The 12,211-nt window shown below is 42.6% G+C and overlaps 1 protein-coding gene across 1 annotated transcript in view; it reads left to right on the top strand.

Moving 5' to 3' along the window:
• Positions 1-12,211, top strand: part of kif6 (kinesin family member 6) — a gene marked incomplete at both ends in the record, with an annotated part of 100,948 nt that overhangs the window by 61,997 nt on the left and 26,740 nt on the right. The window contains 2 exons of the mRNA XM_080541292.1: positions 2,719-2,835; positions 6,861-7,004. Coding sequence (XP_080397418.1) covers positions 2,719-2,835; positions 6,861-7,004 — 261 coding nt within the window. The remainder of the gene's footprint in view (positions 1-2,718; positions 2,836-6,860; positions 7,005-12,211) is intronic.

The raw sequence follows: 12,211 nt of genomic DNA, 5'->3' as shown, positions 1-12,211 counted from the left end.
GTCAAAGAGTGAGACACAAACATACAAACAAACAAACCAACCAACCGTCTAAGTATGTCTGCCACTGTGTTCGATGAGTGCCATGTATGTCCTCTTTACCAAAGTCTTCCACTGACCCAGTCCTGTCATACGTGACCCCCTCCTACCTTCTAGACTGGACTGAAGCGTTGCCATGAGGAGCCCACATCGTCTGTGGCGTCCTCAGCTTACCACAAGATGTTTATTTCAACAAGATCAAAGTTGGTCTCCTTCCCATCTCTCCCCAATTTCTTGCCACAAACACACAAACACACACACACACACACACACACACATACACAAACTCAGGCACAGATACAGAGTTGATACAAAATTGTTACACCACATTTAAGTGTGTCTTTAGTGTTATAGCTGAAGCGTTAAATGTCCACATTCATATGCCTATGAAGAAACAGGGGGGTCAGAATCTCCACATGAGAAAACAAACCAGGATTCCCGTGCTGGTCTTAAAAAGCCTTAAAGTCTAAAATCCAACAATCCAATATGTATAAGGCCTAAAAAGGTTGCAAATTTCAGTTATTCGGACTAAAAATGAGGTGTTAGGTATTCAAAATGAGATCCTGCAAGGAAATCAGTCCGACCACATCTATTTACGCGAAAATTAATCAAGCTGGAACCAGAAAAAAGGGTTAGGGATAGGGTTAAAAAAAAGAGGTCTAAAAAAGGTCTTAAATTTGACTTGTTGAAACTTGTAGGAACCCTGACAAACCCAAAAGCAAAACATTCTGATTTGATGGAACCAGGCTGTGTATGAACTTTCCTCTCCTCAGATTAAACCACAATTCTTTGTTGTCATTTGGTGTAAACTTTAATACAAGGAATGTCGAATTCGGCACATACAGTATGTATGTGTTTAGTTTTATTTAGAAAGTTTGATAACCAATTTCTCAACAAAAAGAAAAACAGACCAAACCAACCCGTTATCTGTCCTCCACGCACTTGTGGCATTCAGTCTCCTTGTCAATATCCAACATCATTTCCACCCTCCTAGTATTTGGATTTGCTGTGTTTGCAGCTCAATTTCAATGTTGACTGTTTGTATTTGTGTTTGTGTCGTCTAAACTGTGAGAGAGATGGATAAAGGTCCTTTGCATGTATAATTAGTGATAGGTGGGAGGTCAAGGATATGGACTTGGCTCTATAGCGCCCATCTGGTTGCCAGACGTCGACAGTGGATGACCAAAGAATGCTCACCGTCATAACAAATTAGATTAGGAACGCTCTCCAGGAGGTAGGCCTGAACGTGTCAGAGACTACCCTCCGCAGACGTCACCAGCAGGATTACAGAGGTTAGCAGACGTCACCAGCAGGACTACAGAGGTTAGCAGACGTCACCAGCAGGACTACAGAGGTTAGCAGACTTCACCAGCAGGACTACAGAGGTTAGCAGACTTCACCAGCAGGGCTACAGAGGCTAGCAGACTAGACCAGCAGGACTACAGAGGCTAGCAGACTAGACCAGCAGGACTACAGAGGCTAGCAGACTAGACCAGCAGGACTACAGAGGCTAGCAGACTAGACCTGCAGGACTACAGAGGTTAGCAGACTTCACCAGCAGAGCTAGGGTTAGGGTTAGGGTCTGCATACATACTGTATCATTTACAACAATTACAAAAATACAGCATTACAAAACAATCAGGAAAAACATCACGTTTTTCAACAAAGAGGTACTTGAAAATGTAAAATTGCCTGTGTCACATGCGCCTGTCCACCTCTGTCTTACACACATTTAACCCATCGATATTACCATCCTTACTACCCCACTAACCCATCATTATTACCATCCTTACTACCCCACTAACCATCATTATTACCATCCTAACTACCCCACTAACCATCATTATTACCATCCTTACTACCCCACTAACCCATCAATATTACAATCCTAATCTATAAGTAAGATGATTGTGACCACCATGATATAAAAATATTGTTTGGTGAATTTGAAATTGTGATCCTTTGCTCGGGACAAGGCAGTTTCCTGGCATAGACATGACATGATATATTAAAAATATTGTAAAATATATATATATATTGTCCTTTATGAAATTCCCCTTTTAAGCAAAAATATGTTTTAAACTATAAAAATAAGTTACTCTACTGTACAAGAATTGTCCCTACATTTGCACTAATTCTCAAGAATGAGTGAACTAATGAGAGTTACGATTGTCACAGTGAAGCATTAAGTAAGTTCCATTTACGACCACTGTCATCTTGAGTGGTCTTGAATTACCGTGTGTTTGGTAATAATAATAATAACTTTAATTTATATAGCGCCTTTCAAAAACCCAAGGACGCTTTACAAGGGAATTAAGCGGACAGACAAAACAGAAAACAAACAAAGCAAAACTGACACAATGACTAGGGGCCAAAGGCCTTGGAGAACAGATGAGTTTTGAGGGCTAGTTTGAAGGAGTCCAGGGTGGGGGCGTTGCGGATCACTATGGGGAGAGAGTTCCAGAGAGTAGGTGCGGCCACGCTGAAGGCTCTGTCCCCAAAGGTCCGTAGGTTGGTGCAGTGGGTGGATAGCAGGCGGCACCTGAACCACAGCACCAACACAGGGGTAGTCCGTTGCTAAAGCATGTATCGCCGAAATGAATATGCTTCTACCATAGTAAGAATTGTACAGTACAATTACCAGACTGACTGTACTCACCCCCCCCCCCCCCCCCCTCTTAGGACCTGAGCTGTCTATGGGCAGGCAGGAGGCCTTTGAGATCTTCAGGAGGGACCACGAGGACCGTCTGACCATGGAGGACAACAAGACCCTGCTCAAACAGAGGTCAGAGGGGTCAGGTTGTGCAACTTGGGATTCAGTACTGTATAGTTTCTGTTTCAATTGATGCTTACCTTGGTGTTACATTGATGTCTTGTGATAACTGGCCGAAACACCCAATGAGGTCGGGGACCACAACTGAAGATGTGTCGTACTGGTGGCACCACGTGATCATTGCCAAATTCCACTCCACCCAAGAGGACATCTCCAACTCCACTCAATTGTTGTGCTGAATATTTAGGGATTTTAACAACCAGTCCTATTAAGAATCCTACAAGAGAATGATTCGTCACAGGACAGTAGCCTAATCTTTTTTTTAGAGCTTCAGTTTGAGTGGATTCACAGATAATGCTCACCTTGACCAATGTACATTATGTTGCTGGTCAGTGCAATATTAATATATAATATTAATATATATAATATATCAGCCCAATACCGACCTAAGTTCTGGGCCCTGGACAGTCTGGACGGATTGATGGCAGCTGCTGGACTGAAAAAATCAGGTGTAGTGCTGAGGCACAAACATGTACATTTCAAGCCTGCAAACTGCGACACTTTAAATAAATGTGGAATAATACTATTGTGCAATATGACAACCCTAGTCGTCTGTCTGTACAGTATAGTACAGTGGATAGTGTACATAGCCCTTATTTATGTAAACCAGCTCCTTCCCTTCTTGTGATTTTTTTTTCTAAAAGTTTTTTTTTCTTCCCTTTCCTAACACCAGGGGAGCCACCCCTCCTAAATTTCGTTGTTTGGTACCTGTACTGTAGCAATGACAATAAAGTCCATTCATTCATTCATTCATTCAATAGTGCTCTCAGGTCTTCTGACGCTGGTTTTCTCTGTGTACCACATATCAAAAGAAGAGATTTGGTGAGGCTGCATTCTCATTTTATGCACCCAGATTGTGGAATGCACTGCCAGTTTACATTAGGGATGCAACCTCAGCACATTATGTTCAAGTCAAGACTAAAAACCCATCTTTTAAATAAATGACTAAATAATTAAATGATGATTATATAATGATTAAAGCACTTTGAGCTGCAACGTTTGCAGGAAATACAAGTTATTATTATTATTATTATTATTATTATTATTATTGTTATTATTATTATTATTAAATGGGCATTACAGCTAGCAGTACTACCATTGGAGCCTCCTGCTATTTGTCCATTTTGGTTTGAGAACTTATGAAGCAATATGAAACAGCCATGCTTCTTGTCATCATTGAAAGAATGAAAGAGAATGAGGAGCGAGTCAGGGGGCTCTGAATACTGTTCCACATCTAACTGCACAGCATATTTTCAACGCAGACATGGATTGAGAGGAGTTGAGCCTTGTGAAATGTGCAGTTAATGGATACTAAGGGTAGCCAGGTGTACACTGTGCACGCATGCACACCCCTCACAGCGCAGCCCTTTCCCTGTCTGGCCAAAAGTAGCAAGAGAGAAACAGGGCCACTGGCGGACTCAGGGGGGGGGGGGGGGGGGCAGGGGGGGGCGACCGCCCCTCCTGGTGCCCCACGGTTGAAAAACGTCTCTCTTAAGTGCCCTTTTGAGTGGCAAAAATGCCCTTTTGAGTGGCAAAAATGCCCTTTTGAGTGGCGAAAATGCGAGGACGTGCCCCTCATATGGTCTAAACTTGACCATGTGCCCCCACCGTTGAAAAACGTCACACTAAAGTGCCCTTTTGAGTGGCAAAATTAGAGGATGTGCCCTATTGGCTGCCCTTCCAATGGGCTAAACTTGACCATGTGCACTGATGGGGTCCCATGTTGTGCAGTAGGTGCCCTTTTTTTCTTTTCGCCCCCCCTGCCCTTGAAACAGCCTGAGTCCACCACTGAACAGGGCTATCCTGGCATAACTGTATTCCTAGGTTTAATAATTTCAGTGAAATCACATGTTGTTGTTGTATGTTGAACAGTGAAATCACATGTTGTTGTTGTTGTTGTTGTTGTTGTTGTTGTTGAACAGCTTTCTTGTTCTGTCGGTGTGTTTGTTTGTTACCCACTTGCTTGAGCTTTTCTGTGCAGGTTAACTGAGGCCAAATCATATGGAGGGCAGGCCAACCAAGCCAGAAGTAGAGTCAGTAAGTAACATTTTTTTACATTTGACATTTTTGGCATTTAGCAGACGCCTTATTCCAAAGCAACTTACAATCAATACATTTGACTAAGCAAGTGAATCATCAATCCACCAGTCGTGTCAGGAAGAATAATCTAGCTCAGGCCCGGGGCCATTGGCAGTCTCAGTGATAGAAGGAAAAATGTTTTTTTCTTTTATTTTTTTGATGTATATAGACTCTGGAGGTAGAAGTCATAGGGGACATAGTAAAGGGGAAAAGAGACGCAGTGCTGGGGGGTAGTAGAAGTCTCAGGAGGAGCAGTTAAGGTGTAACCTGAAAAGATGGGTCTTCAGTCTCCGACGGAAGATGGAAGTAACCTTCTAGCAGAGTGCTATAAACAATATGTTGGAAATCGATTCGCTTGCTCTGAAACTGCGAAGACAACTCTGCATTTCATTGTCATCATTACCGTCATCATAATTATCTTAATGGCAAACAACGTTCTCTGTCTCGGGCCCTACAGTTTATATGTACGTTCCTCAATTCTCCTGTGAATGCAGTCGATCCTGCCTGGAAAACCTTAATGAAAGGACACGTACTGGGGTCCTGTCTCACGCAAGTCGTGACGTTATAATTATAAGGTTCTATCTCAATTTTTGTCAAAATTGAGTTTTTTACATAATCTGATCCATTAAGTGTTTATTAATGCCTGTGTGGTGTTATTTTTAAAATGTTGAATTTTTTTAGTTGGTAATTCATAAAACACAAAGGTTCCATCTCATAAAACATAATGGAATGTAAAAACGTTGACGCTCAATATCTCTGAACTGCCCTAAACGGAGATAGAACCTTATCATTCTAAACTCACAAAGTGTTGCTCGGCACATTCCGGAACCTTCTCAGGATCATGAGGGGTTACGACCTCCATCCTCTCTTCTGCCATTTTACTGGCCCTGGTTAAGGCTGTTTTATGAGCGCTCCGTAATAATAAAAGATGTTCAGTATCTTTTTAATGAGGTTCCCAGCTGCTCTACAGTGCTGGAACATTATGTAAATGTTGGCGATGCTGTTCCAATTAAGCAGCATCCGAATCGTGTCAACATAACCAAACAGGCAGCAACCCCCAGTACTAATCCCTGGTGTTTCCCATGTGGTGTGGTGGGGAATGTTTTCTAGATACACTTTGGGCCCGTCAATACCAATCAATCATCGTTTGAATGTCACAGCCTGTTTGAGTGTTGTTGCTGACCATAACGCATCCCTTCATGGCCACAATGTACCCATCTTCTAATGGCTTCTTCTTTCCAGCATGATAATGCACCATGTCACAAAGCAAAAAACATCTCAAACTGGTTTCATCAGTTCAGAGTTCTTCAGTGGCCTTACCAGTATTAGTATAGCGTTCCTAATAATATGTTCGGTGAGTGTATTTAGCTCAATGTCTTCTTTCTGTTTTGTAAGGGGGGGGTGGCAGTAAACTGTACACTATCAATGCCTCGTTGTTAATGTTGTACATCATGGACAATCCTAGCAGCATAATGTGGAAATGGACCTTGTTACGACCTGGCTCTAGGCCATAACAAAAATGGAGACACACACCAAATAAACGATATATAATTAAGTATTTATTTAACTATAACTAAAGAGAACTAAGGCAATAATCCAATGAGGTATGATAATCAGTATATCAGTAGTGTAAGTGAGTGGATGCAGTGGAAAGTATGGTGAGGAGGGTGTTGTATGGTGTAAAACAACATAACCAAATAAACAAATGGTGCTGGTGGAAGAGAGAGAGAGAGAGCTGGAGACTGGAGCCTCTTTTAAACTCTAATCAGGAGGCAGCGCCAGCTGCCCCTAATCTGCCTGATTGGGCTCCAGCCCCGCCCACCAGGTAGCCTACCTGGACAAACCAAGAAGTTAGTAGGCCGGACAAGGCCAGAGGGCCGTCACACCCTCTTGAAGCTTTGCCTGATCCCAGGTCTGATCCCAGGCCTGATCCCAGGTCTGATCCCAGGCCTGATCCCAGGCCTGATCCCAGGTCTGATCCCAGGTCTACCCAGCCTGATCCCAGGTCTACCCAGCCTGAGAGTGTGTGAGGGGGAAAGAGAGGTGGTGGAGACGGGTGCCTGGGGAATCTAACCGTCTAACAGTATTGTTCTTGGCCACAGCAAGTGCTTCGGAATCTAGTCCCACTGGAGAAGCACACGTTCCAACGTTCCAAGCCCCTAATTCCAAAAAAGCTTGGGGACATAAGTAATTGGACAGTGATTTCTTTCTTACTTTGGCTCTATACTCCAAAAGTTTGGATTTTAAATAAAATACCTACTTATTACAACACTGTTTATGCATAGGCCCCCCAGTCATAAGAGAGCCCTCAATGTCGAGTATTCATTCTAGGCTTTTGCGTTTGGTGTCTGCCTTTAGTGTCTGCTATTGATGTCTGTCAACATGAGGACCAAAGAGACATAAATGCAAGTCAGAGGAAACCTTTATGAGGTTGAAATATCAGAACAGAATCAGAAACATAGCCAAATTCTTAAACCTCACCAAAATCAACAGTTTGAAACATCATGAACATCAGGAAAGAATGCACTGGTGAGCTCAGAAATGGCAAACCGCCTGTTAGGCCAAGGAAGACTTCTACTACATTCATCGGATGACCGACGAATGCTCGCCATGATTGAGGTCATGTTCTCACATGAAAATCCGAATCATGACCCGGAGCAAGTGGATGAGTTTGCAACATTGTTGCATAAATTATTTCTCTGATTTGCGTTCTCACAGCCCTTCATGTAAACAAAGTAACATACGCAATCGAAGCAACAGACGTGGTAGTTGATTGGTCAGAAAACTTCCCCCAAAAAAGGGGGACTATGCATAAAAAGTGTTGAATGGTAAAACCAACATGTACACAAATACCATAAAAAATAAATCTGTCGATCTCTACTTTAACCTCCTAGTAATCATCGATTCCAAACTCTTGGAGTGTAGAAGAGGTCAAAAGAAGAAAAGATGCTTCACTGTCCCATTACTTTACATAGGGCACTGTATCTTTATCAGGTGATGTATGTCTTCTGCAGGAGAAGAAGAGGCATTGGGTAATTGAAAATGAGCAGGGTCGGTCCCCTGATGTCTTCCGCAGATGTTTGGGGATTTATGTAGCTCTGTCCTACTTTGCAGCATCTGGTAACCTCTTCCACATTCCCCTTTCCTCTGCATCGCTGCCGCCAAGGCATAGTGGCCCTAGGGGCTTTTGGGACTGATTACAAGAGTCAAGTCAGGAGAGGAACGTAACATGAATGTCACTATACAGCAGAGTAGTAGTAGAGTTGGGCTGGTGTGGAAACCTTGTTTCAGTTATGCAGGGCCGGTCCTAGGCATTTAGGTGCCCTAGGCGAGAGTATGATTTGATGCCCCCCCTCCCCCCAAATTTTAGGGGCGCCGCCACCACCACCACCACCACCACATTAAGCCACCAGTACTGGCTCATCACCACCCACACCCACACATTCAACAGTAAGCCACCTTCGAGAGAGGGCACAAGAGGCGAGTTTGACTAATCGCGAAGCATAATAGAGACAGTAGGCTGAGACATATTTTCATTATGACATTATGAAATTCATAGAGACATTATTATTTAATTATTTAAATGTAAAAATTGGGCGACCGCCTAGTTCGCCTATGCCTAGGACCGGCCCTGCAGTTATGCCTTGAAACCACAGGGGGTAACTGTAAACGCCTTCCCAGGTCGCAAAGGAACCATGGCTCTCTCACATCACCACTGCTGTGTTTATGGGCAGTGGCCAACACCCCAGAAAGCTTGGATGAACATCCAAAAAACAAGTGGCTGTTATTTATTTGAGGGACAATGTTGTCAACAGGCATTAAGAATGGTTTATGCCGTGTGCCTGTTTCAGCATTGGGGGTCTCGGCGTAGAGCGAAAGCTCCATAAGAATAGTCCTGCTTCTAAACCAGGCATCCTCTAAGTCATTTCATTTCTCCTCGCTGTCAACAGATGCAAAAAGGCAGTCTGGATTGCTTTCGCAGTATGTTTTGGGTCATTGTCCCTGTGTAGTACTGTGAAGTGCCATCTACTCAACTTTGCTGAATTTGTCTGAATCTGAGCAGACAGTATATTTGTATATCTACAGTATAGACTTCTGAATGCATCCGGATGCTTCTATCTTCTCTCACATCATCAATAAACACTAGTGACCCAGTGCCATTGGAAGCCAGGCATGCCCATGTCATCACACTGCCTCCCCTATGTTTTACAGATTTTTCGGATCATGAGCCGTTCCAAGCCTTCTCCATACTTTTTTCTTCCCATCATTCTGGTACAGGTTGATCTTAGTTTCATCGATCCAAAGAATGCTGTTCCAGAACTGGGCTGGCTTTTTCTTTAAAAAGTCTTAGGCCTTTCTATTCTTGAAGCTTATGCATTGTTTGCACCTTATGGTGAACCCTTTGTATTTGCTCCTTTGAAGTCTTCTCTTTATGGGAGACTTGGATAATGATATGCCTACCTCCTGGAGAGTGTCCAGCTTCACTTGACTGGATCTTGTGACAGGGTTTTTCTTTACCATGTAAAGGACGCTACGTTTATCCACCACGGTTGTCTTCCGTGGACACCCAGACCTTTTTGTGGTGTCAAGCTCTCAGAATGCACCAAACTGTTGATTTGTCCACTCCTAGGAGGACATTTGTATCTCCCCTGGCTAGTGCTTCCATTCTACCTGTCCATTCTACCTGTCCATTCTAACTGTCCATTCTACCTGTCCATTCTACCTGTCCATTCTACCTGTCCATTCTAGCTGTCCATTCTACCTGTCCATTCTACCTGTCCATTCTAGCTGTCCATTCTACCTGTCCATTCTACCTGTCCATTCTACCTGTCCATTCTCCGCTGGACACAGAACTCTCTGCAATGGGAGGAAAGGTATATTGGCAGCACAATGCACAATATAGAACCTGAACACCATTTCACTGATTACTTTGTATTGCATTTTTCTTTCATCCTGTCCATCGCTATGTCAAACCCATAGTCCCAGTAAATCACCTAACTAAATTAAATGGGGGGGGGGGGGGGGGGGGGGGGGAATGAAAACTGTTGACACAAATGACTTGCCCATGTGTTGCCTCTGTACTGCTGCCACCAGCAAGGTGATGACCCATCCTAAAGTGCATCCAAAGTGCTTCCCCAGTTTTCTTCCTCAGTTCCACCCTGGAGAATATCTGGAGCCACAAGCGTGGTTTATGAAGACTGTCATAGTGGTTAATCCAGCAGCACTCTGTCCCTCCAGCCAATCCCCCACAATGAACTCAATCACAAGTTCAGTCATGCGAGAACCCTGTTTGTTTTTAATTAGTGGACTTTCAGCAAGTCCAACTTTTGTTCAACATATTTATTATTATTTTTCTTACAGAGTTTCCCACGCCTACTCCTATTCTATTCTATAGTTTTTTCTCATACTTACATTCTTAAAACGAAACCACTTAACCAACCAACTCTACCACTCTCAACCACTCAAGTATGTGTCTGAAGAGCGCTGTGTTGTATTTGTGTGTGTTTTTTGTTGTTTACAATCATTCCAAACATGATTTATTTTCTTGGAAAGTATTAGTCTTCAAGATACCTACAGCCTAGTTTTCAAGCTTAGAAAACGTGAGTTAAAGAACAAACTAATCTACAAACTACAGTTTTACGGTAACACCATGTTTTGAATCTTATACACTATCAAGGACAGAAATAAAACAGAAAACAAACAAAGCAAAACAGAAACAGAAACAGGAAGTCTATTTATAATGGAACAATGTGCTTTGGACAGATGAATCCAAAGTTGAATTATTTGGGCACAGTAACAGAAGACATGTTTTGCTCAAACCAAAGACAGCATTTGAGCACAAGAACCTCATACCAACTGTGAAGCATCGGGCTGGAAATGTCATGGTTTGGTGTTGCTTTGCTGCAGCAGGGCCTGGCCAGCTCACCATCATAGAACCCACTATGAATTCTTTATTATATAGGGTGTATATATAGGGTGCTTGAGGAAAATGTGAGACCATCTGTCCAAAAATATAAGCTGAAGTGGATGTGGACCCATGCAACATGACAATGACCCAAAACATTCCAGTAAATCCACCAAGGAATGGCTCAAAAGAAAGAAATGGAGAGTTCTGGAATGGCCAAGTCAAAGCCTGGATATTAATCCTATTGAGATGCTGTGAGGTGAAATGGGCTGTGCATGCAAGACGCCGCTCAAATATCTTACAGCTGAAAACATTCTGCATGGAGGAGTGGGAAAAACGTCCCAGTCGATGTCAGAGACTGGTAGACAGTTATAGGAAACGTCTAATTTAGGTTATTTCAGCCAAAGGGGGCAATACCAGCTATTAGGGCATATGGTGTCCTAACTTTTTTCTCAGTAGGAAGTGGCATCTTTGTTCAATAAAATAAAATAAAAAGACATAAATAGAATGATTACACAACAATGCACTCTTGACTACCAGTTCTACCCCACTTTCTGCTACTTTCAACCACTGAACCAACACATTCTCTACTCACTCCACTCCATCCATCCATCACATCCATCCATCCATCCATCTAAACTTCTCCATCCATCCATCCATCCATCCATCTAACCTTCTCCAACCAGCCATCCATCCATCCATCTAACCTTCTCCAACCAGCCATCCATCCATCCATCTAAACTTCTCCATCCATCCATCCATCTAACCAACTAACCAATCCATCTTCAAACTTGGCATAATAACGCTATCTCACTTTCATTCCAGAAAATCTATCTATCATCCCAACCATATTTAATCTCTTTCCAAGTAGTCCAACTATTGCTATAATATAATATAATATAACTACCTAGCTAATTTATCCATCTATCATCCACAGTTAACTATATTTAGACTTTTCCCACTACCAAAATAAGACTGCAAGCCCACAAAGTTTCTTCTGGAACTTAGTTTTCTCTTTCCAATCCAACTTTACAACTTGCAGATGTCTAACTTGAGTTGTTTGTATTCAACTTTTTGAAGCTTTTTACACATGAATAAAAACAACATGAAACATGAAAACAACACTTAACCAACAAACTGCCACTCTCAACCACATAAAAGTACATAATACATTTTTAGAATGATTACACAACAATGCACTCTTGTGGTTACTAGTTGCACCCCGCTGAAACCACTTAACCAACCAACTACCCCTCTCAACCACTTAACCAACACTACCACTCTCAACCACTTAACCAACCAACTACCACTCTCAACCACTTAACCAACCAACACTACCCCTCTCAACCACTTAACCA

The sequence above is a fragment of the Nansenia antarctica genome (assembly GCF_963989245.1).
Source record: "Nansenia antarctica genome assembly, chromosome: 1".
In the NCBI taxonomy this organism is placed as follows: Eukaryota; Metazoa; Chordata; class Actinopteri; order Argentiniformes; family Microstomatidae; genus Nansenia; species Nansenia antarctica.
Note: the sequence above shows the minus strand (reverse complement) of the source record. Positions and strands in the feature narration are given on the sequence as shown.